Here is a 25,338-nt window from a genome sequence, read left to right as displayed (position 1 = left end):
CCCCCTGAGCTCCGTTATGAAGAGGCCCGGCTGAGAGCACCCCCGGCACCATCTCTCCATGTGCATTCGAACAAAATGAAGTCAAACGGAGCCTCTACTTTCTTCATGTTACAGATTCGCAACAGCCACGGGAAAGGACGTGTCCAGGGACTTGCTCCGCCACAAGCCACACAAGATGTTCTAACCAAGAGTCCCCAGCAGAGCCACACGCAGGCTTTTCTGTGGCCTTCCACAATGCGGAGTGACCGCAAGCCTGCGCTTCTGACCAAAGGGCCGATCAAACCTGCCCGGCCACGGTGCGGTCACGATTAAAGCGCTCTGCCAGGCACAGTTCACAAGTGCTGCATCTGTCACGCCGGCACATAGACGGCGCAGAGGGGACCCAACACCAGCAGCACACGGGCAGGGAGGCTGCCCCTGGTCTGCCCCATTGGCCAGCAGGCCAGGCTCCGTGACGATTCTCCCGGCAGCACCCCGGCGTGGCCCGGGGTCAGGCGGCGAGAGCGAGCGGAGGGTGACTATACGTACCAACACAGGAGGGCTGCTTCGAACAGTTAAAATTGGGCTTTTAAGTCAGCTTGCAAGACCGTTACTGATCTGGACGGAGTCCCGCACCCTGGCTGGTGAGAGGCAAGCTGCAGGCTGTCCTGCGTGTGAACCCGGAGCAGCAACATCCCGGGTTCCCGGTGCAGCCCGGGCAGACTCTGGGGCGACAAAACAGGACGGAGCCCATGCCCCCTCGGAGCAGATGCCCGGGTTCCTGGGCGAAGGGCCCTGCCTCTCCCACAAAAGGCGCCAAGTCAGCGTATAAATGCCAGGAGTGCCAAGGAAGCTCGCGGAGCGCGGCTGTCTTATGGGACAAATGTTTCCGGCCATGGAATAGATGTCACATCCGGGCAACTTAATTTTGGGGTGCCTATCTGAGCGTGACTATGGAGAAGTTTTAAAAACGTATTACTGCTACTGTCCCAGGAAGTCTGTGTACGGACGCAGGTGATACTGAACCTTCCGTTAGGAGAAATGGGCGGGAGGCTGGCCAACCCTGCCTGGGAGGGAGGGTCTGGCCTCCCTCGCAGCCCCAGAAACAGAGGAGAGGTCGCTGGCTCTTCAGTCCCTTTCTGGGCTGCGACCCCACCCCTAGAGGAACCCTGGGGCCGTGGGGGTGGAGCCAGCCCCCAGGCATTCCTGACACCAACCTTGGAACAAGAATCTCTGGGACTTTCTGGAACCAGGAGCATAGTAACCTAAATTGGAAACACCTTTCCACCACAGGTCAAAGGTTAATGTGAAGAATTCCCACACCACCAGGTGAACGAAGGTTAGGGGACGTTGTATAGACCTTGGCCTCGGGGTTTCCACGAAGCCAATGCTTTTAGAAGTCAAAGGCCAGGGAATTACCTATTTTTCGCTCCATGAGATACAGTCCCCTCCGCCCCAAAGTGGGGGGAAATGTCTGTGCGTCTTATGGAGCAAATGTTGCATCACAGACCGTGATGTGTATCACCTGACCTGCGCTTCCCAGAAAACTAGAAGAGCACTTGAACCTTAAAGTCTGTCCTCATTTGTTAATGACAGTGATGATGGTTCTTAATACCGCTGCTGACTGCGGGTCAGTTTACATGGTTGAAATATTATTCTGTTATATTTTATTACATATTTTAGCACACCATTTGGTTCAGAATATTTTCTTTGTTTTCCTCCTTTAAACGTAGGCGCGTCGTGTGCGTCTTATAGTGCAAACAATACGCTACGTCAGATTAAGGAGGCCGGACGGCTGAAGGCAGCGCACAGGCAGACGCCCGCCAAAGTTGGGGGGGGGCACCAGTGTCGCGCAGCCCCCTGGGGTGCGAGTGGTGGGAGCTTACACAGGCACAGACCCTCAAAGGGGATCCATGCCACAGCCCTGCAGAGGAAATGGCTGCATTTACCACCTTTCTCTCAGGGGGTTCTGGAAAAGCCCAAACCCACTCACCCACCCACCCACGTGTATATTTCTATGCGTCTATAAAACGAAAGCAAACAATAGCAAGCCTACCCCATGGGAACTACAGCGGAAGGGAATACCACTGTCCAGTGTACTATTCTATTTACCTGTCTGCAGGCTTGAAAATGTTTAAATGCTGATTAAAAAAACAAACAAACAAAAAAAGCTTAAGCCCTACCCCTGTGCCCTGCAGCAGAACCCCAGGGAAGGGAGACGGTCACTCTGGCCGCCCCTGGGGGCGTGGGGAGGGCTGGCACATGGCAGAACACGGCTTCGATGCCTCCGCCCCGCGAGGCTGGGCGCATCTACTCAGAGAACAGACAATTCCACATGGACAGCTGGTGGGAGACGCATTTCCGCCCCAGAGCTGGGGGCCCACCCGTGTGCCAGTGCCCGGAGGGGTCTGGAGCAGGCCCGCCCTGCGTGGAGCCGAGTCCGGCTCAGCACCGGCACTCAGAGCCGGGTCCCGCTCCGACTCCTCACTCCCCATCAGGGGAGGCTGGTGTTTCATCAACATTCTAGACTTTTGTCCCCAGGTTTCCATTAGATTTTAACTATGTTTACTTTTCCTTTCATGAATAAAACACTTCCAGACGTTTTCCAAGATACCAGGGACGTGAACACATCACAAGGGGGCAACGCTGGGCTCTTCAGGATTATCTTGTAATTTATCCTGGTAAATATCTTCATTTGAAACAGAGCAAGTCTGGAGACTTCAGGAAGTAAAAAAGATGGTCCTAATACACAGCATCTTTCATACACAAAATGATCTTAGGTAAGTGAAGGACAAACAAAAGGACCTTGGGGCCTACTTCCTCCCCGACTTTCCTCCTAGTCCCCCCCTTACCTGGGAAGTCAGGCCCACTGACCACAAGGCCAAGGCCAGAAGGTGCGTGGCTGGGGGGTGGGGGTGGGGAGTGATACACAGTCTGACCAGGGAACCAGGGGAGACAGGCGAGCAGGTCACGGATTCGAGGGCGGGACTACGCGTCTGGTTGAAAACCGCCAATCCCGCTGGCTCTTACCTTCACAAATTCTGTCCAATCGCTGTCGCTTGACTTTGTGCTTATCCACAAGGGCCATTCTTTATCGGACTTTGCAACTCTGATTCAAAAGGCAGAGCGGTCCTCTAAGAACTTAGGGGCACGCGCGGGAGTCTGCGGGCATTACGCCGCTATGAACCCTGAAACAAGCAGAAAAGAAGCCTTACTCTCTGGACACCCCAGGGCGCAGGACAGCAGGTCATTCAGGAGGTGGCTGCCACTCTGCGAGGGGACCTGCCACTGGGCGCTCGCCCCTCCTCCCTCAAACACTGGGGTCGGAGCTGCTCCAAGTGCACTGGCCCACCTCCTGTCTTCTGCGCGGGAAGCCCACGGATGCGCACAGGACTGTGGTCCGGGCTCCCGGCAGCACCTGGGTCTCCTGCTGTGAACTTTAGGGTTGTTAACACCAATTACCAACCAACCTGGATTAGAATAACCTGTACTCCAACCCCAGAGACCAAGTGACAGCCAGCCGGGCCTGCCCTATACCTGGCTGGCCACAGAGGGCAGAGCCACAAGGGTGCAGGCTCACAGGCCAACACGACCAGCCGGGGAGCCGGTCCCCAGGCGTAGCTGCACTGAGACGCAGCCACTTGGGGCTGCAGGAGAGAGAGGCTCTCAGGGCCTCCTGCCAGGTGGGTTATAGCACTTTCCAAAGCTGTCCTCAAGGGGTCAGGAGTCAGGGCCTTTACAGAGCACAACATAAGCCCATGACCCCCCACCCCTGCATGAGAAGGGACAGAAAGCCACACCCAGCTAACTGGTGTCTGCCCAGTGCCTCTTCCTTGCCTGCGGGGGGAGCCTCGGACGGCATCGATGCCGGCACATCTGGGCAGCTGGCCTGGACCGAAAGCGGCAGCTGTGCCTGCCCCAGTCCGCGTGTTTCAGGCAGAGGCAAAGCAGAAGAGGATGGGTCTCCCATTTGGGGTGGGGTACGTGGGAGTCTCCGGGGGGAACCCAAATGCCGCCTGAGGATGGGGCTCCGCTGCCCAGCTGGTCTGTGGAGGGAGTCCATGGCTGTGGGTTTTGGGAGGCTCTGACCCACATTTTACGCTCGTCCAAGGTACCGGCTGAGGCCACATATCATTACCTGCAGCCCCCAATGTCCTGGTTTTTGACTCACTGCTGCAGTTTTGCTTTTTGAAAAAGATTTTACTTATTTATTTTTAGAAAGAGGGCAAGGGAAGGAGAAAGAGGGAGAGAAACATCCATGTGTGGTTGCCTCCTGCACGCCCCCAACTGGAGACCTGGTCGGCAACCCAGGCATGCGCCCCGACCGGGAATCGAACCAGTGACCCTTTGGTTCGCAGGCTGGTACTCAATCCACTGAGCCACACCACCCAGGCTCGCTGCCGCAGTCTTATTTGGACAATAACAACACATAGAGAAAAAAAGTTGTCCCCAGTTACGCAGCAAATGAGGTGGGGCAGGAGACAAAAGTGAGGCTCCAGGATTAATAATGAGGACCATCCTGTATGGTCATCACTCACGCAAAACACCCAGAGTTACTCTATCAAAGGTCAGAATGCAAGTCTGACCATGGAAAGGTAGGCGACTTCCTGGTAATTAATGGCCGACTTCCTAGCAATGAGGCTGAAAAAGCACCCCAGAGATTTATGGCAATAATCACGGGCTGTTGAAAAGAGCAAGGCGAAAGCACAATTTCTGATCACAAAAACCATCAGGGCAATACCCACCCACCCCCACCTGGAGAGGCCACGTTGGCTCAGGAAGATGAGGGTCGCGGGCCACCCCCGGGAGGCCCTGGGCAGAGGAAGACGCAGCGGGCCTGTTTCCGGAATTCTGGTTTTGCTTTCACTGGACTTCATGGGAGGCAACCATGCAAAGGGGGGGTGGGGGGGCCCCTCGGCCCCGAGCGGCACTGGTGGGCTGGCCCAGAGCGCGGCAGGCGGGTCCGCGTGCTCGGGTGGGTCCAAGCTCTGGTCAGGGTGCGCTGGGGCCCCTCCTCGGCTCTGCAGTGAAGCCAGAACCCCGCGTCAGGCGCCTCATCGGAGAGGTAGAGAATTAATTAGCTAATATTTGTGAAGTGCCTTAGAGATGAAGACTGGCAGCACCGCTGTCTGAGGCACGATGGATTTCACCCCCACCTCCTCCAGTCCCCCAGTGAGGTGTAATCATTCTTTTTGCTTCCCTTTGAATTTTAATTTGTATAATTAGATAGCTTCCTGAAAAACTGATAAGCAGAATCTCAATTATGCAATCAAAGGAAAGATTAAGCGCCAGCTTACACAAATTATCTGTGTCCTGCTATGTAAAAAAATAAATTCTTTTTTAAAAAGCAACTGACTCCTTGTCTGGCTTTTGGGGTGGGGGGGCAATACTCCCTCCGGCTGCCTGGCTATGGGCCGCCCCTGGCTGTGGCACCCCCATACTGCAGGCGGCCACGCTGACAGTGAGCCCAGAGCCACGTGGCCGCCGGGCTGGGTCTGGCCCGGACCTGACAGTGTCAGTCGCCTCCCACAGTATTTCTTCTGGAGCCGGAACGTTTGAAATGTGACATTTCAGTCTTCTGAAGGAGCAAGCTATTTGCAAGGACTTAATTAACATAACCGGCCTGCAGATGACAGGGACAGACCATCCTCGGAGCTGAGCTGTGTCCACGTGAGAACGCCTGCACCCGCCTTCCCCGCTGGCCCTTGGCAGCCCCCGCTACGAAAGCCGACCCCTGCCGTTACTTTATACTGCTCTGCACTCACCGACCACCACCGTCTCTGCCACGGCATTTGCCACAGCCACTGACACCAAGCAGTCTTTTTTTAACAACAGATAAAGGCCCACAGGGGCGAAAAAGGAGGGTCCCTCCCCCACTTTTGCCGAAACTGGAAAACGTCCAGCCATGCTGCCGTGGCCCTGCAGTGGGTACCAGTTCTAGAACCTACTTGCAGAACGCCTGGGCAGGCGGGCCCTGTGTATGTAGAAGAGGGGTCGTGCCACCCATGTCCCCACATGAGAAGCACAAGAGAACATTCATGGGGAAGGGAACAGGACATGCTGCCCCACAGCACGTCACTTGGGCATGTGGGTTATTGAGCTGAAGGCCATCAAGACCTAAAAGAATCTAATTACCAAAGAGCTGCTCTCCTGGTCGTGCTGGGGCTTCCCTGCGGCCCCCGTCCCATTCCTTAGCGCAGGACGGCTGGCTGGTATTTAAGTCCCAGCCGCCCTCCCGGCCCTTGGGTATGGCATTTTTACGGGGCTCCTGTACATACAAAACCAAAACTTTTGTTTTTCTCTAGTCAGTCTGTCTTATGTCAATTTAATTACCAGACCCGCCAAAGAACCCAGAAAGAAGGAAGGAAATTTTTTTTCTCCCCAACACATGACAACATCTGGTGCAACATGACAGACCCCCAGAAAGCTCATGCCTTCCTGTGCAGAGACCTCCCCCCAGCCTTGGAAACAGGCCCCAAGTGCAGGCTGTCATCACTCCCTCTGCCTTAGGCTGGGAGGTAACCCCCCCGACACTCAAGAAAGGCCCACGGCAAGTCAGGTCTTTCCATCAGCAGAACAGCACAGCATTGCCAAACCTTACAAAAGCCCCAAAGAGCCTTCTCCCCAGAACAGGCCCAGCTGAGGTTTAATTAGCATGAGACCCAGGGCGGAAGGGGTTGGTGCCAGGGAACGGAACATGTCAGAGGAGCAGCCGGGAGCCTGGGCGCCAAAGCCAGACTCCCGTGTCCCACTAGAAAGAGGCTACAGGTGTGACACACTGTTTTTCAGGGGTCTTTGTTCAAAGGGAAACCTGAGGTTGAAGAAAAGGGGAAACAAAGGGAGAAAAAACTTCATTTCACAACCACCTGCTTGGAGATCAAATACAACACAGAGACACCCAGAAGTGAGGGCAAGAGAACTGGGAGGTTCCCCTCCATCCAACAAGACCTAAAATCTGGGCAGCTACTTTCACTAGATGCTCCACTACCAGCCCCGCGCGCTGGGGCCAGACCACTACAGCGCACGGAGACGCGGGACCCGTGCTGGACGCTACTAAGATGTTCCCAGTTTCTCGATTCAAGATCCCAGTCTTCACAAGGATTAGACGGATGAAGCTCACACACAGTCACTGATGTCTTTCAAAAGAAAATTCTTCTAAAGCCAGTTAAACAGGATGCTAAGCCTTCCATTCATCTAAGGAGGTCCACATGGACATTATGTTAATAGATCAAGCTTTGCAATACATTAAAGAATTCATATTCTCATCTTTAAGCAAGTGGACCCTGGAGTCCTCAGAACGTATTTCCTTGTTAACCTGCCAGGGGGCGGGTTTAAAGCTGGGGAGGCTGAGACGATCCAACATAAGTAAACAACAGCTCCCAGCAGGCCCAGCAGTACCAGGGCTCAGGGGCTCCCATTTCGAGCGTGGGGTCCCCTGACGTGTCCACATGCTCATCGCCAGCCTTCAGTGACCCAGCAGAGTGGCACCCCTAAGCGCAGGCGAGGACCCGCCTGTGGGTGGGGAAGCCCCCGGCTGGGTGAGTGCGTGGCAGGGCCTGGGGCCAGCCTGCCCACTGAGGACGCCCGCCTAGGGAACCTTCTCTGACTCTTCCCCTCGTCCCAGACACCGGGAAAGAATCTGTGCCCAAGTCTCCAGAAGCCAAACGGGAACAACAGGTTCCGTCCTCAGGAAGACAGTGGTGGAACCCTCTGATCAGGTGAGCTGGGCTTTGCTTTGTAAACTGATCTGAAGAGCGAATCGAGATCTAAATAGAACAAAATCAGTGCTCTACAGGGTCAAGGGTCGGTGGGGAAATGCCAGCCTGGCCTTGGGTTAAATAGTTGACACGGCACCATGATTAATAACAAAATGACTAGAAGTGCTCCTTAAGGAACAGAAGGAAACTCGGGGGAATGAGGCTTCTGTGGGCAGCGAGCTTACTGCAGTCAGCTTTGGAAATGTCCACAACAGACCACTGCTCCTTGGTTACATACTCAGCAGCTCGCGGGCATATCTATCTCTTCAATTTTGGTGACATGAAGCGCGTGCTCCAGACACGGAGTGGCACAGAGAGGTGTACAGGGCAGCCTCCCGCTCCCACAGCGCCCACCCCTGCTGAGGTCACCGGCGGGACCCTTAATGACGCGCTGAGGCTTCACCCCGGGTTCCCGGAGCCCGGCCCGTCTGCCACTCCAGTCTTGGGAGCACAGCTGCGTATTGTTCCCCAGGGAATGCCCCGCAGCTCAGCCCTGGTCACATGCCTCCAGTCTGCTCCCTGGGCCCCACCCGCCCATCTGGTCTCCGGGGACTGACGCAACACAGTTGTCCCAGACAGAAATACACAGGCAGCCCAAGTGCAGCCCAGGTCAAGGTCCGCACAGACCCCCACCCCTTTCCCAACACCCAGAGGCCAGGCACGCTGTGGAACGCAGAGGTACTCGCAGTTTGAAAAGCCAGTCCATCTCTACTACATACTGTGGTGGCCCGCAAAGCAACCACGGGCATTTCTGCACCCGCACGTAATCCCGCTGGGTTATACGCAGAATATAGAGATGCCCTCCACAGTCCAGGCCAGGTCAAAACCTGCCGCCACGTGGGTCACAAAGGAACTCGGACGTCCAGGAAGGAGCTGTGGGCTGGGTGGGACCTTATTTTCTGCTATAACCCTCACCAAAACATCCCTCGGGGCTGCGACGGAGACAGAGAAATGAAATGTGAAGACCCTGTTACTACATAGCGCTCCTGATGTCAAAGGAAAGGGAGAGAGCAAGTCTTTAAGCGCGCGGAGGCCCAGTACGGGCAGGGTATCCTGTGGGGTCAGAGGTTGGCACAGGTGGGAGCAAAGGGAGAAGCCGCGCTTCTGCTGAGACCGTCCGGGACGGAGCAAGTCCTGCCTGTTTGGGGCTCTAGCAGGCGAACGCACGTCGCCTGGTGTTAAACACATAACTCACGAGTCTCAGGACCACACCTGCTGAAAGCAGTTATGCAGAGCAGGGGACCTGGGCAGGAACAAGTCAGGATTTTCCTAACGGGCCGCCTTGTTTGTGCCTTCATGAAAATTCGGCGCTGGTCTTCCCATGACGAAGAAAGCGAGATGCTTCTGTGTTAAGAATTTTCACACATTTTAAAAGTGCTTGACTTACAAACATGCTTTAAAAATAAACACCACTTCAATAAAGCATCCTTTAAAAAAAGCAAAACAAAATGGAACAGAGAGGAAAAAGGCAAATAAACTTTCACTCAAATTAAGAGCCGTGAAGGACACCATTTGTTCCCCTGTGCTGGGACCAGGAACCAGAGACACAGGTTTCCTGCCGCTTGCCCCCTTCGGCATGACAAGCAGCCGAGGTCTGGAGAACGGGGTGAGGGGTCAGCACCCTCAAGTTCTAGACGGATGGAAGCGGTTCCACCCCGACCCTGACCTGACAACGCATCGGTTGTTACGTGCTGAGAACAAGACGTCTTTGTAGAATGTTTACATCTGAGCGGGGAAGTATCCAGAACGGTGGAAAGTTCTCATAAAATGCCCGCAGCGAGACCTCCACTGTGGGGAGGTCACTCCAGGTCCTCAAGGGCCACCTGAGGGCCACGTCTGCAGCCTGGACACGGTCGTGGAGCCACGTGCATTTGCCGCAGTCCAGTGTGGAGTAAAACCACAGATAAAGGGAAACAATGGCCACCATGAGCTTGGGCCTGGGGGACAACCAGGGCGCAGGCCACCAGGAGACAGCTCTCTGAACGGCAGTGCTAAGCTTGGCCAAACTTTAAAATACGTGATCTAAGGAAGGCGGCATGTGGGGTGGGGACTGGAAAAGATTCAACATTTTTAAGGCAGCTTGGGATTATTTGGCTTGATGATGTTGTATTTACACATTTCCAGACTTTACAGACATCTTCTGGGACAGTTTCTACCATCAACCTCAGCGAAAGGCAATGTGATAATATCACGGGGGCAGATAAATATCACCACTGGAATGTGTTTCTTCCTCAATAATATTCTTGAAAGTTATCCATGCTGATACATGCAAATGTTGTAATTCACTGCAACTGATATTTAGAATCTCATTATATGAAAATACTGTAATTTATCCATTTCTATATTGCTAATCATTTAAGTTGTTTAAAACTATTTAAACGCTGTAAATATAACGCTGTGGGTGAACTGACTGGAAACGGGGCGAGCGCTGGGCAAGCCTGCAGCAGCCAGGCAGCGGCACTGTCTCCTCTAACATGTATGAATTCCACTCGTATTTAAACGTCTAATAAAGACAATGACAGGAATAAGCAGGTTATCAAACAAATAGCAATGATGAGGTCTTATATTTTTAGAAATCTTAATGTTAGATTTTGAGGACGCCCGCCTCCGGCTGCCTTGGTGGAGTGCCCACCTCCCTGGGGACGCTTCGGCTTGGCCGCCCTTGGGAGAGCCCAGCCCAGTCGTCTGCCGACACCGGCAGATCCAGAACCCGCACGCATGCAAGGGCACGCTCTTGGCCGCCGGGTGGGCTCACGGAGCCTGTGTGGGGCCACCTTCAATTCCGGCCTTCCGGGGAGCAGGCCTGCCCAGGAGGGGCTGGCGCCCAGCAACGGCCTCCGGGGCTGCAGAGACCTGAGCAGCTTTGCCAGGAGTCACCTCGCTCATTTCCACCCCAACGTGGAATCTACTATAAGAACCTGGAGCGAGAGACCCGACACCCCAGAAGGACGGGTCTCAGATGGTTTCAGGAGGACTCATGGCGACTCCCCTCAGTCTCAGGATGCAAAAGGGGCTGAGACCTCCAACCCCCAAGAAAACACGCTGAGGCTTTAGGAACGCGACCAGCCGGGGGAGGAATGGGCTCACCGGGTGGGCCCGCCCGCTGTGTGTCTTCTGTTCTGGCAGCTGAGGTTTCAGAGCTGAGCGGGCTGAAGGGCTGGGGGGGCCCCGATACAGGAAGGGCCAGAGGCCACCCTGAAGGATGATTTTCCATCATGCCCCCGCGTGTCGTTTAAAGATACATCAACAAGGAATGAGCCGTGGTGACGAAGAAAGAACACAGGGCTGCCATGACAAACCCCGTTTTGTGGGCCACCACACACCTGATGAATGGGGATTGCTCAACCCCCCTCGCCCCGGGCGTGTGCTGTGGAGCTCAGACGATCTGAGGACACACAGCCTTTCCAGGAGACGCTCGCTGGGAGAGGGGTGTGGAGAGCAGCGGCTTTTCCCAACCTCGGCAGGACAGGCCAGAGGCAGGGCTCCCCGTCGCCGGCACCTTGCACCTGGGCAGCTGGGGCCTGCCCCTCCAGACCACCAAGTTCTCAGAAGGGACCACGGATTCGGTATACCAGCCCCCTCCCTCCCCACGAGTCAGTCTGGAGAAGGAAAAGAGGGCTGGTTTAGTCATCGGTGCTGAAGGAGGGGACACACATGTCCCGCCAGTCCCCACACTCTCATAGGACCAGCGTCCTTTCTTACCGCCATTCAAAGCCCAGGCTGTCACAGCAACAGGTGCCCCTAAGGGCTATGGCTTTCTCTTGCCCTGACTGAGCAGGCGATGCCTTGGGAAGGACCCCCATGGGTAGATCCCGCACGTCCCATTAGAGCTGAGTCCGCCCCTGGGCCCAGCCCCCTGCCCTTCCTGCGCTGACATCACAAGCTTCCCCTCACCTTGGTCCCAGCCACACAGGCGGGACTCACTTTGACCTCTTAAAGGAGGGTACTCTGTTCACAGCCCACTTCAAAGTGGGCAACCCAACGAGGCATGTGGGCCACCTGGTGGCCGGGGAGAGGCTGACAAGTGGCCAGCAGGCACGGCCCAGGCTGAGAGGCAGCCTGAGAGGGCCTTCAAGCCTGTGAGGTAGAGATAAAAGTTATCAGACGAAATGATGGCTGCGTGGGGCTCCATTTTAGAAAGCAAGTGTCTGAAAAAATTATCTCAAAAACACACAGTAGGAAGATAGCCAGTCAAGGACCAAACCAAACAGACCCCCGAGCAACCGTGTTTGTTCAGGACAAGCAGCCCAGCCCAATGGGGGCAGGCGGGCCCGCTCACCCCACGCAGCTCAGCTCATCACGCCTGCGTCCGAGGGGCCGACATTTCAGGCGCTGAAACACCAGTGTCCCACGTGCCTGGGCAGCCCGTCCTGCATTTCACAGGAGGCATTACATGCACAGAGGCAGACACACAGAAAAGCCAACCCAGACCTGGGAAACAGAGTCCCAAGTGCAGCCTGTTCTCCTGCAAGAAGTTCATGGAAACGTGAAGCAGGAGTCAGACACCCTGACGGAAGCACAGCTCTGCCAGACCTGATCGTTCCACCCTGACTCATAAAAAGGACGTCTTCATGTTCACGCGGCCATCTAACAACGTGAACAACACAGTGTGCAGCTATTCTTTTGGCTTAACAGGGTCTTACTGTGGAGGGCGGGGTGTGTCGGGCCAACCCAGGGTGGAGGCCTCTGGCTTGCATCCGTGGCTGCGACCCGTCAGATGGGGGAGCAGCAGGCGACACCGTGCGTCACACCAAGTCACCTCTGCTCGTCAGCTGTGGGCAGAGAAGCGAGGCGCTAACCAGCTCCTTTCGTTTTCCTCTTTTAGGGTATTGCGGGGGCTAACGCATCTTCGAAAATTACTACACCTGTTTTCCAGGGACCCCCGGGTCTTTGGTGGGCAAGCAAGGCCATCTGACACTTTCTGTGGCCCAGAATGCTCTCTGCACTACAGCTAAAGGATCCCGGGGCGTGGAGGCTGCTGGAACAGGGGAGAGGAGGCGGAACCCCCTGTCCTGATGAGCCGGGCTCTGCACGAACAGGGCCGCCTGGGCCCCGGGCAGTGTGGACGGGCACACATGGCCACTGCCGCCTGTCAGACCCCACAGCTCCCGGCGTGCTCAGGCCCACAGGTCCTCTTGTGTGAAATCCTAAAGAAAGAACTCCTGACGAGGTGAAGGCCTTTTACACAGCTGCTCCGAGTTCATTCACAGGGATGCTGGACATGAGGAAGGGACGGGAAGGAGGCTCTGAGGAGTCGGGACAGCGGGACACTGTCCCTGGACCAGATAACACGTGAAGGGGGCACAAGACAGGCCTGCGGGGGAAGGCAAGGTCCCGGTCAGTATAAGGAGTACCCCGAAGTGCGCGACTCACATTTTCACTGAAAAGCCCAGAGTGGACCTGACCTGTATGGATTCAAGTATGCACCCCCAAGTTACGTGAAGTCAGGGTCTTCACAGAGGTAATCAAGTCAAACCGAGGTCGTTAGGGTGGGCCCTGGTTCAGTACGACGGGGTTCCTTACAAAAACGGGGTACTTGGACAGACACGGACCGGGACAGACCACGTGAACTCTGGGAGGAGGTGACCATCTACCGCCAGGAAGAGAGGCCGGGGGCAGATCCTTCCCTCCTGTCCTCGCAAGGAACCAAACTGGCACCTTGATCTCAGATTTCTGGCTTCCAGAGGAGGGGGGACGGTCAGTGTCTGTTGTTTAAGCCACCCAGCTGGCGGCGCTTGTGATGGAGCCTGGCAGACGCACACACACACACAGCACAGCGTGCACACTGGACCCCAAGCATTTCTTCAAAACCCAACCGCTTCCAATAAACTCAGACTTGGTGCCTAGCATTGCGGCGGCCAAGGGGTGGGGTGCCTCTCCCCGCCTCTGAGCACTATGTCCTCTGTGCTGCTGGTGCGCAGACAGGGCCAGCTAACGGAGGGGGTTCTAGAGGACACCTTCAGCCCCTGAACCACAGCTGCTCCTCCCGTCCTCAGACAGATGGCAGGGGACACAGGCGACCGGTACGGGACCCATGCTCATCTTTGCAGGGTGGCCGCGGCCCCTCTGCCCTCTCGAGGTAGCTTCCTTGGCTCCCCCAGGGCAGAGGTCGCGGCCACGGCCCAGCCCCTCACTCTGACCAGGGCTGCAGCGGCCCAGATGCTGAGGCCTCTGGAGGACCACCCACTCCACCTCAGAGGAGCGACCAGGGCAAGGAGGGGGCGCGGCCGGCGTGCGCTGGCTTTTGAGAAGTCTGAGGTCGCACACCTCTGGGCTCCAGGTGAGGGCAGGGCGGGCATCTCAGGCACTTCTGGGGGAGGGGAGCTCTCGTGCCAGGTCACCCCAGCTGCCAGGGCCCCTTCTTGCCCTAGGTGAGGGCTGGGGTTGGCCTGGGGGCCAGAGAGGGCAGGCGGGCCTGCAGATTTGGGGAAAGAGGGGGAAATGGTGGGAGCCGGTTAGGCCGCCGTCTGTGGGGCGGGGGCACTGGCCAGTGATGCCCTTTGGGCCGAGTGACCCGAGGAAGCAGGGATGTGGCGCAGGCTCCAGTTCTGCACGGGACCTGGCTAGCGCTGCAGGGACGGGGGTCAGCAACGGCTCCAGCTCCCACAGGAAGTGCCCAGACCCAGAGCCCCAGCGACGGGCCAGTTCTCCACCGCTGTCCGCTGGAGGCCTCGGTAGGCATGCCTGTGGTGTGCGTGTGTGTGTGTGTGTGCGCGTGTGTGCGCGCGCGCTTGGGGCAGGTGCCCTCCTTGCCGTGGGAGCCGGAAGGAGTCCAGACACTGTGGCCCCCAGGGAGGGCCGCCTCCCGGACTCAGCCCCTGTGCAAACTCTGCTTCTAACCGACAGATTCAGGTGATGGGATGTCACGGCTGAGATCAGACCAGGGCTTCTGACTAGGGCATCTCCTCTTTCTCTGAAGATCTAGCTGCCAGGTGTGTGTTGCTGTTTGAAGAGGTGCACGTGGTAAGGAATTGGGGGTGGCCCCGAATCAACGGCCACCGAGGAGCCGAGTCCTGCCAGCAACCATGCAAGCGGCCTTGGAGAGGACCCTGCTGCAGCCGCGCCTCTGAAGGAGCCGGCCACCCTGGCTGACGGCACCCAGCTAAGCAGTGTTGGGTTTGTGACCTGAGGAAACGCAGAGACAGGGTTTGGTGGTTTTCAGGCTCCATATTTTGAGGCACTTTGTCACCCGCTGTCCGGAAGTGAGCCTTCCTAGGAAAACTTTCGTAAGCAAAGCAGCAATGATTACTTTTTGAGCATTCCCAGACCCAGAGATAACCTGCCAAGCTTCACCGAATGGCACATAAAAGGTAAACCCACACCAACGTGCCATGAAAGCCGCACGACCCTCGCCACTCGGGGCGCGCAGACGCTACCACGGCTCGCAAAGGAAAATGCCGTTCTCACACTGCGTGGCGTAATACGGGCTTTTGGACCACGGGCCACTGTCTGCACCACCCTTCCCCAGCCATGGCCCCGGAGATGGCCCACTGGACAGAAAGGTAAGAACAAGAACACACCTGTACAGCAGTGCACCGCCAGGTCTACATTATGCGCAGGGCAGAGAACGCTTACAAAAGCCTCCGAAGTGCTGCGGCTCCTCCGCTGCCCTCAGGGACGCCAGGCCTGCGGTCCGTCCCGCTCTGTCAGCTCCCGGGGACCTGTTGTCCGAGCCTCAGCAACCCCCCAGGCCCGGAGGATGGAAAGTCTGCTGTGATCTTCGCTGACCTCAGATGCTCTACAGAAATTCCAGGGCTGTGCTCAACACTCACAGACTAAACCAAGGCACCCCGGGGTCTTCACGGGGACCCACACAGGCCCGTAAATTCGGGACGTTAAAGGGATCTATCAGAGACCAGGACCCACACTGGGCATGCAGCCTCCAGGCCCCTGCTGCGTGGCAGGTAAGTGACTGGGTACACAGCCCCCTCGCTCTCTTCTGTTTACAGGTGGCCCCTGAACTGTGCTGCTCACGCTGAGTTCTCCGCATCGGGGAGGAAAGGAGGCAGGCGACGCGCAAGGCAGTCTGCTTGGGAGTCCAGCGTATGAACACAGCCTTTCCCGCCACGTGCAACGACAGACAGGGCTCCGAGGTGCCTCCCCCTCCCTGAGCCCAAGGGGCAGGAGGGGCCCGGAGTGTAGCTGCGGGTGCACATAAGAGCACACACGCGTGAGCAGGTGCACACATGCTTCTGTAGGCCTCGACGGCTGCTTGGAATCATGCCATTTCTGGAACATTCTGAGACCTGAGAAGTTCCCAGATCCAACTGCTGCACTCACAGACTGAGACCCTGAGACTCGACACCACCAGGTCACTGCGAGCCCGGGTTTCCGCTCGTCCCCCAGCCACCCCCCGCCAGGGCGTCACTCCACTGCATTCCTGGTTTGTGAGTCCCCACCAATGACTGTGCGTGGAGCCCAGAGCTGCCGCTGGTCACGGGGCACAGGGCAGCTCCTCGCTGTGGACTCGCCCGGCTCTGGGGGCAGAAGCAGGAGGCAGGGCGATCCGATCCTCAGAGGGGGACTCAGGAAGGGCTCAATGGATGTTAGAAACACAAGTTATGAAAATGGCCCCAGTACAACTCGATGAGGTCGGCGCGCAGAGGCGCCTAATGGCCCTTGGAAGGAAAAACATCTGTCGGTGTCAAGAGGTCGGCAGGAAGTGAGTGGGGTTCACAGCGCGCTCATTGGCCAGCCCGCTGCTCCTAGAAAGAGCCGCACCCGGCCTAACTTAGCCCCGAGGAGCAACAAAACCCCCTTTCAGCCGCCCTCTGGGCAGCCCCGCCTCCCTCACACAAGGAGCCGCACTCTGGGCCCTGAAGTCTGTCCAGGACACCCCGACTGGCCGTTAGCTCTTTGCTCGTCCACCTCCCAGCCCACACGGCCAAACTACCCCTGAATGGGCGGCCCTTGGCGGGGGACGTTCTTGCTGAGTATGCTCTCTGTCTGGGTCACAAACTCTCCAGTTTTACTTTTTGGTTGGAAAACAACTTGGGTCACTTGAATAGCAAATGTTTCAATAAATCCATCATCACAAAAACCAAAAAAAGAGGTTTCTTTGGAAAAACAGGATGTCCTGGTACATAATATGCATGGCTTAAAATAGGGCCAAGTTCATCTGTTGACAAAACCCCAGCTTCCAGAGCCTGATTTGTCTAAGGTCCAACTTACCTTTTAATCCTCCTCTGGGAACCCACCCTGTTCCCTGGGGAGACGGGCTGGCCTGGTCTTTGTTATGTTCCTGCTGACACAAGTCACATGGCTGGGGCCAGGCCGGCGGCAGCCTCCTGCCCATAAGCCCCAGGGAGGGTCTCTGGGTAAGCCAGCCCCCAGCACGCTGGCTACAGGCACTGGGCCGGTGCTTTCCACAAACTGGGGGCCATTACAGGCTTCACACTGGAGCCCCAGAAAGCACGGATGCCTCCTGGAATGAGTGCTGTCTGTTCTTCACAGATGGTTACAGAGCCTGACCGCAGCTCTGAGGGTGGGGCTCAACTGCTGAGCTATTACCTGGACTTAACCGGCGTCCCCCGTTACAGCGAGCACAGCAGGGTGCCAGCTTCATCCACATCTGGAGGAAGAGCCCCTTACTTTGTCAAGACCAGGAGGGAAAGCAGCCAGGAATTTATGGTTTGCATTCTTCCCAAAGATACCCACTTTAAAGAACGCGGACACAAGAAAACGCCCCCAGAGATGTCACAGGCTGGTACTGGACACACGGGCTGTGTGTGTGAGATGCCTTGTGTGCCACCCTTCGGGCCAGCGCTCCTCCTTTCCCACCGATTTTGGGTTTTCCTTGCTGACCACCCGGCACCAGGAGGCCGGCGCTAACACAGCACAGCAGGACTGTGCCCTTATTACGCCCTCGCAGAAACACACAAGCACGCAGGAAGGTCGGAGAGCCGAGTCGGCCAAATTCTTGGGGACGCCATCACCACCACCAAGACCGTGTCCCACGGTCGGGGGTCTTCTATGGCCTGCAGAGCGCTTTTCTGCCACTAGGGAAGGCAGAAGGTTTCTGCACACCATGGTCTGGCAGGCTGCATTAAGTAACTGTCCTATGCGGCGGGGGGTGACCCAAAGGGGAATTAAATAGAAGTCCAGGCCTAAGGAGAAAACGCGAGTTGTTTCAGAGTTCTGTTTCCCTCCCTCTCTCTCCCCCTCCTTTCCCTTCTCTCTAAAATAAATAAAATCTTTTAAAAAATAAATAAAAATAAAAACTCACGTACGTGGACAACTGTAGTGAGCAATGGAGGAAACACGGAATCCAGAATTTCGAAAAGTAACTTGATTCAGAGGAGGTTCCGTGTGGCCGCAGAGCAGCCACCATGGGGCCGTCCCAATTCCCAGCTGCCCGGGTTGGAAAGGCCCTAGCCGGCAGCCCCGTGCCCTGCGCCACCACCCAAGGGCACCAGCGCCCTGGAGCCAGACCCTGAGCGTGGCTGGGAGAGGCTTCCAGGGGCCGGAGAAGACCCCGCCAGCCCGAGTCGGGCTCACTGGGAGCCAGAGAGCCAGGGAAAGGGTGTGTCGGAAGTGGGGGGGCGGGGGGGGGGGGCCCTGTGCGAGGACCTGGCTTTGCTGCTCTTCTGAGGACACATTTAGGGTGAGATGGGGTTCATATCGACCCAGACGGAGGCCGCTGCCCCTGTGAATACACCCCACTGCCTCGCCCTTGGGGCCTTCCTGACCTGGGACAGGGGCGGAGGCTGTTTCCAGTAACTGCAGACGCCGCCCGAGAGCCATTCTTTGGAAGAGTGAGTAATACGGAGACTTAGGACACACGGGACAACCTGCAGCGGGGGCCCACGCACTCCACACTGACGTTTGTTTTCAGGCACCGTGTGCTATTTTTACCCTTCGTGCCAGCGCCAGGGGACTCCACGAAGGAATCCACCGGGCCACAGCCGCCCCCACCGCGGGCACTGCGTGCACCCCCCACCTCAGGGAGACACCGTGAGCAAGTCATTCGCAATTATTTGAGTTCAAGTCCTTCTGTTTCTGCTTCTTTCAAGAAAAGGTCTTGAATGGCTTTTAAATGGACATGCACTTTTCCTGACTCCCATGACGGGCCGGGATGCTCCCCCCCCATCTCTTGCGTGCATAATGTGAGCACGTCACAGAGCACCTGCCACTCTGGTTCCGAGCACTCGGCCCACCGTAAACGGCTGTGGAAGGCAGTGCTGATGCTCAGGCCCAGAAAGTTCCGGAGCCTGGGCCTCTGCCTGTTGCTATGAGGGGGCAGGCCTGAGGGCGCCCTGTGTGGGCAGAACCATGACCAAGGAGGGCCAGGAAGCTTGACGCAGAGGGCCTCACAGTCCAGGAAAGGCCACGCGGCCAGAGAGACGTTCCCCACCCCCATCCCGGAGGACAAGGTGTCTAGTCTGGGACTGGGGCCCGCAGTCAGAGACCCCGTCAACCAAGGGCAAGGGGTGGGGGAGGGAATGCTGCCTCACACCTACAGATGTCCCCCCCTCCCCCACCAGTTCTAGAATCTTCCAGCCTGCCCAGGTGTGCCCCAGGGCACCCCGCAGCCAGCTCCTGTTAGATCCAGCTGCCCTGTGGCCCCTGCAATCCTGAACAGCCCTGGTAGGTACCATTTTTGTTTTCACTTGAAACATTCTTCCTGGGACCAGCCCAAGAAGCTGAGCATGCTACTTTCAACCAGGGCCTTGGCATTGTCTAGGGATGTTTCCAGGACGAAGCAAATGGCTAAAGGAAACATCTGATTTTCGTCTGCTAGACTGGCCAACTCTGGGAAAATACTTCCTGCAAGGACTTCCAGGGGAGCTGCCCCCTCTGGTGGAGCGGTCGGCACAGACACTCTGTCCAGGGAAAAAGCCAGGTGCGTGGAGGTGTGGAGCACCCGCACATTCCTTGGGGGCGGTTTCTGCTTCAGGAGCAGCCCGGGGAAGAAACAAGGGGGGGGGGGCTCCCTCTCCTCCCTGCCCCCAGCTCCAAGGCACAGGCTCTGTTTGAAACCAAAGGCTGATTCTATTCAGCTGAGCTAGACAGGACACCCCCCATCCTCATTAGGGCGGCCTGGGGCTCAGCCACCAGGTGACGGGGGCACGTGAGCCGAGAATGGGGTCTATCTAAGCCGAGCCATGGCGCTGGCACACCTGGTGAGGTCCCCGGCCGCTCATGGCCCTTACAGCCCTTCGTAGCATTACTGGGAGCGGCAGCCAGAGCAGCGACAACATTCCCAAGTGCGAGAGTCCGGGGCCCTGTTCTAAGAGCGCTGCATGTATTAACCCACCCTCCCCAGCGATCTTGGGAAACAGGGATGTCATCGGCATCATCTCAAGTGGCAAAGCTGAGGCCGAGAGCGGAGGACACGTGGAGGAAGGCAGCGCAGTGGGTGGGAGCTGGGCCTGGAGCCCACACCCCTCAGCTCTGATCGTTAGAAGAAAGGGCGCCCTAAACCAGAGGGGAGCGTCACCGGAGGGGCTCATCAAGGTCACAAACTGTTAACTTTTCTTCAGGCGTGACAGCGCTGCTTTTGCTGTGATTTTAAATGGAGCCCTTATCTTTCAGAAACGTAAACTGAAATATTTACTGGTGCAAGGAAATCACACTAGGGTTTGCTCTAACAGCCTGGTGTGACGTGGGGGGGGAGGGCTGGGGTGGGTGATGCCCACGCAGCGGGGGCTGCCGCCGGTGGCTGACGGCTCAGGCTGACTGGCGGGCACCTGGGTGTTCAGTACATACTGACAGTTTCTGTCGCTGTCTTTTTTAGATTGAAGCTCTCTCTGTGACACAGGGACAGCGTCACCTGCTGCAGAGCCGTAGGGGTCGTGGGTGGCAGAGTCTTGGCGCAGTGGACCTTGACCAGGGCGGCGCAGCCCCTGCCACGGCTGAGGGTGCTGTTAGAAATAAGGGACCCTGAGCACCTGCACTGCCCTGTGCCCCAAGGGGGGCAGACACCTGGGCCTGGATGATGGTTCTGGGGCTCCGGAGGGCAGACCAGGCCCCCCAGGATGCCAAGCACGCTATGCCAAGCCGCGTCAGCACCAGCTTCCACCTGACTCACCTCCACGAACTGGACTGACGTGCCACTGCCAGCGGAACTGAGACCGAGACCGAGCTAGCGCTCCTGTCACCCTTCTCGCAAAGAGACCTGGGAAGACACTCCCAGGTCCCCCGGTGCCCGCTCCTCTGTGAGCCGTGTGCACATGCCACACACGTGTCGTTGGGCCCATCACGCCCTGGCGGGGCATGAATGCACGCTCACCCCTGCCTGTGGCCGTGTAAGGAACCCAGGGGAGGCGGCAGGGACCCTGCGTGACCGCACCAAGCGCACCCACGCACGGGCGGGCCTTCCCAGCCTCCTTCCCGGCTCCCAACAGGCGTAGGACACAGGTGACGCTCTAGGCCTGCGGCTCCCTCCCAGCAGTAAAAATTAACTGCCACATAAAGTTGCTGATTCCTACCAAATGAAGCTCTACGATTTATCAACTCAGGGACGGCGCAAACTCAATAGCAGTTTAACTATATTGCCTGAGTTATTGCTGTGTTTTGTATCAGTGACAGCTTTACTGGGAATGAAAGTTTTTGCAAATTCATTCACACAGGACGAACTTCCAGAGTCAACGAAGGCAAGGATGCGGGCCCAGCCCCCACCGTCCCGTCTCGGCGCTCTCAAAGCCAGGGGGTGTCTGCAGGGACAGGCGTGGGGCGGGGACCCGTCCTCCCAGGCCGTGGCGTCACCCCACACAGGCACCCTAACCTTCAGAGCCCGCTGTAATTTAATTATCCAACTCCGCCTTCCCCTGGGAACGCAGTTATTTAAAATGCATTAAAAAATAAATCACCGCCGATTGCATTTTTATTTTCACCCAGGCCGATGAATTTATAAATAGCTTCTCTGGTGCAGCAGACAACTGGGTGGAGAGCGACTGTGAAAGCCAAGTGACGCCGACGGAAGGGGGAGCCATGCTTTCCAAGGGTGGATGCCACCTGGGTTCCGGCTGGAGGCACAGGGGAGGGAGTCGGGGTGGCCCCACCCCTGCGCGGGCTGTTATTCCTCCCTAATCCCATGCCTGGGGGACAGCCTGGGCTGGTCTTTTACTCCGTGGCATTGGGCCAGGTATAAAAAGGTCAGCTCCCCGCCAGGGTCCATTGTCAGTGGACAGGCGCCCCTTCCGAACTCCCTAAACTCAGGCTTCTGGAGAAAAAGCCACTTTGGGGCCCTGCCCAGGGGCAAGAGTCACAGTCCTTCTTCCGAGGGTGATAGCTCTGACTCCCAAGGGACAAGCACCCCAACTTCAACGAGAAGCTCGGTTACATTACTAAACATCGCCATCACCATCCGTGCGTGGGGGTTGCTTCGTTTTCTTTCTGTGTATATTCAGGGTGGGTGCTCTGGATCCATTTTAATATTCTTCACAACAATCAGGTTAGCTTCCCGACACTTGAGAGGTTCTAGTATTCAGCCTGCTGATTTTCCAGTCCTGGCCCCTCCCAGCCCCGGCGAGGAAGTGGGGACACAGCGGAGGTTTGTGGTCAAGGTCACAGGAAGAGGAGAAGAATGAAACCTTTCTGGTTTGGTTACTGAGCTCAAAGCTGCCTTTGTTCTTTTCTTCCTTCTGGGCCAAGTTTTGCATATTTAGGGTTTTAGTTTTGCAAGCCTACCCACCGCCCTGGTTTTATACCACTGCTCACTCTAATGGTTATTCTCTGCACCCACAGGTAACGTGGCGGCGGTTCCACGTCAGCCGCGAGCCGCTCTGCGAACACGGAAGCAGCTGAGTGGGGGATCAAAGGTTCGCCCCCAGAAGTCACGCAGAACTGTGGCCACTGCTCTGGGCCGTGAACCGGGCTCCACAGAAATGGAGGGTCTGCCAGGAGGCTGCTGCCAAGAGCAGCCAGAGACCTCACCAAAGCCACTGCTGGGGGGCAGACAGGTCTCACAGGGACACAAACAAAGCTCACGTGGAAAGCCGCCTGCCCTGCTGTGCGCCCGGGTCAGAAACGGCCTTTCACTCGGGGATCTGGTCTTCCCAGAAGGGCAAGCCATCATCAGGACCCAGTGGGAGTCTTGCTTGAGCCCCAAACCCGACAAGGGCCGTGGACGTGATGACACAGGTGCTGTGCACTTGGCACTTAGAGGCGGCCTTCCGTATCCGCGGGCTCCGCATCCGCAATTCAACCAACAGCGGATCAAAAATACGTTACGTTGCTGCTGATTTGCACTATGCAGTCAGGTCTACAATGGCTGCATCTGTACTAAACACGTACGGACTTTGCTGGGGGGTCAGTGTAACTATTTATACAGTATTTACATTGTATGAGGTATTACAAGTAACCTAGAGATGATGTAAAGTCTATGGGAAGGTGCGCACGAGTTATATGCAAATACTGCCCCACGGACACAGGGGATGCTGGGGGACAACGGTATGCACTTCTCTGAGGGCATAATAACCCTTTTTTAAAAGTTAAAAACAATCTAAGAGAAAGCCAACATTTTAATTCATCTCATGCCTGCATTTCAAGTACCTCAGAAAACACAAGGAGGGACCCATGACCATGAGGCTACAGGTCTCCCCAGCGTCCCTTGAAGCCCCGGGAGCTGGGAGACCAGGACGTGGCGGGAAGAAAGGGAGACACGAGGACCCAGTCACTTGGAGATGCTCAGGAGCAGAGACACACCTAACCCGCCCCCTGTGCAGCCGCTTCTCAGGTGCTTTGGTCTCGGTGGGTCTCTGAGCTGGGAGCTAAGTGGGGGCCCCAGGGAGGGGGGAGTTTAGTGAGAGGCGGGGCCCCCAGCAGTGGCCCGTCGCCAGCTCCCGACCACGAACTCCCTCTGACATCCAGGCTGGCATCCGCCTGCTCGGACCCCGCAGGCTTTGGCAGAAAGGCGCCAGAATCGTGAGCTCTCTGCCGCGTCTTGCGCTAACATGCTCGGCTGGGCCCGGCTGGCTGCCCTTCTCCCAGGCGCCGGGTTAGACCCCAAGCCCGGCAGAGTGGGACCGGGCTTCAGCCGCCAGCAGTGCCTTGAGTTGGAACGTTCTCTGCCTTCTCAATTGGCTAGTGTGCTGGGTGCTGCCAGGTGGTCACCCAAGGAGAGGAGGGTGGGCTCTCTGCCCTGGGGTGTTGCTGCACGGGGGAAGGCAGGCTGGGAGGTTGCTCTGCCCAGGGACCTGCAGGAGGAGGCAGCCTCTGGGCGGCACCTGTCTGTCCCCGGATGCGAGGACGGAACGCTGAGGTCAAGCGTCAGTTCTAGCTCTGCCACTTGCTGACGAGCTGCATGGCTATCCCTGGAGCCCTCCACTCCTTGGTTCCTTACCCACAAAAGGAACCTCCCTCCAGGACTTAAACACACAAATGAGAAGCAGTCCAGAATGCAGTGGCCCTCGGTAACGCCTCACTTGTGCCTCAGGGTGGTGACCTGAGGAAATTCCAGAAGATTCTAGGAGGCAGTAACTTGCCTCCGCCTCCCTGGACAGTGTCTCCGGCTCCCAAACGCAACCAAGGCCATTACTGTACATCCCTCAGCCCCCAGACCAAGATCCGAGGGAGAGCGCTCCTCCCCCAAGTCTACCGGCCACCTGCAGCCAAGTTCTACCTCCACAGCATTCTGGACGGAGGAGGGCCGCCCCTGGGTGCCTGGCTACTGGCGGACTCGTGGATGACAGGGAGGGCTTCCTGAGCCACTGCCCTCACCTGCGGCCCGGCCCTGGCCAGGCTGTGTGTGAGGACTACCAGGGTTTGGGTATCGGCTCATCACATCACCCACTCCCCTCCTTGGTGACTTGGGCCCGCGTTTCTAATGGGGCTGCTGAGTCATCCCTGAGACCCCCAGCTCCCCTTCAGCAAAAACGGCAGGGCCGTCTCCCTCTGCACACACGGTCCCACCTGGGGTGACTCATTTCACCTTTCTGATCCTCCAGCTCCTGATCAGGAAGCTAAGCTGTGAGAATCAAGGTGAGTGATGCCCAGGTAGGGCCTGGGCACAGCAGGTGCCGCCACCCTCCCCGCAGACACCCTCGAGGCCCATTCTGTCCAGCCTGACCGTCCATGACCGAGGCCCCACAGTTCCCTGCTCTGTCCCCGAGGGATGCCCCCCATCAGCTCCTAGCAGCCAGGCTCCTGTGCGGACACGCCCGGCCCGGCAGCACAGCCGCACTCAGGTTCTGTAGGGCTTCCGATTCCAGCATCGGCCTGAGCACCCGTAACAACACGCCGCACCGGCACGGACTCGCTCTGCATCCCGCTCCGACACCCAAGCTCGGCCACGGTCCCGTCTGCTCCGCCATGGAATCCGGAAACAGACTTCTGCTGACGAACCCTGCTTTTCAAGGGCGGTTCTCAGAGAGTGTTTTGTGGTCCACTTGGGTCCCTGACACCCTTTCCTGAAATTCCACAGAAACCAAAGACGTGGGATTTTTTTCCTTTCCTGCATCGCATACACACCGACAGAAACCGGGAGAAATGAAACAACACAGAAAGATAAAAAGCTGCTCTCTCCATCAACTAAGGACTTTCAGGACAACAAACGCATCACACTCACACACCATGTCCACCGAAGGGGCCGCGGGGGCAGGGCACATGGGGACCTCTGTTGTCTCTTTTCATTTTTTCTGTGAGTCTGAAACTGTTCTAA

The 25,338-nt window shown here is 57.1% G+C and overlaps 1 protein-coding gene across 1 annotated transcript in view; it reads right to left on the bottom strand.

Moving 5' to 3' along the window:
* CTBP2 (C-terminal binding protein 2) overlaps positions 1-25,338 on the bottom strand; it is a 137,900-nt gene that overhangs the window by 34,261 nt on the left and 78,301 nt on the right. The window contains exon 4 of the mRNA XM_090278696.1: positions 3,010-3,167. Coding sequence (XP_090134822.1) covers positions 3,010-3,067 — 58 coding nt within the window. The 5' untranslated portion in view covers positions 3,068-3,167. The remainder of the gene's footprint in view (positions 1-3,009; positions 3,168-25,338) is intronic.

Source organism: Furipterus horrens, unplaced genomic scaffold (genome assembly GCF_987537825.1).
Source record: "Furipterus horrens unplaced genomic scaffold, mFurHor1.1.pri manual_scaffold_5, whole genome shotgun sequence".
Classification (NCBI taxonomy): Eukaryota; Metazoa; Chordata; class Mammalia; order Chiroptera; family Furipteridae; genus Furipterus; species Furipterus horrens.
This window is presented reverse-complemented; position numbering and strand designations above follow the sequence as displayed.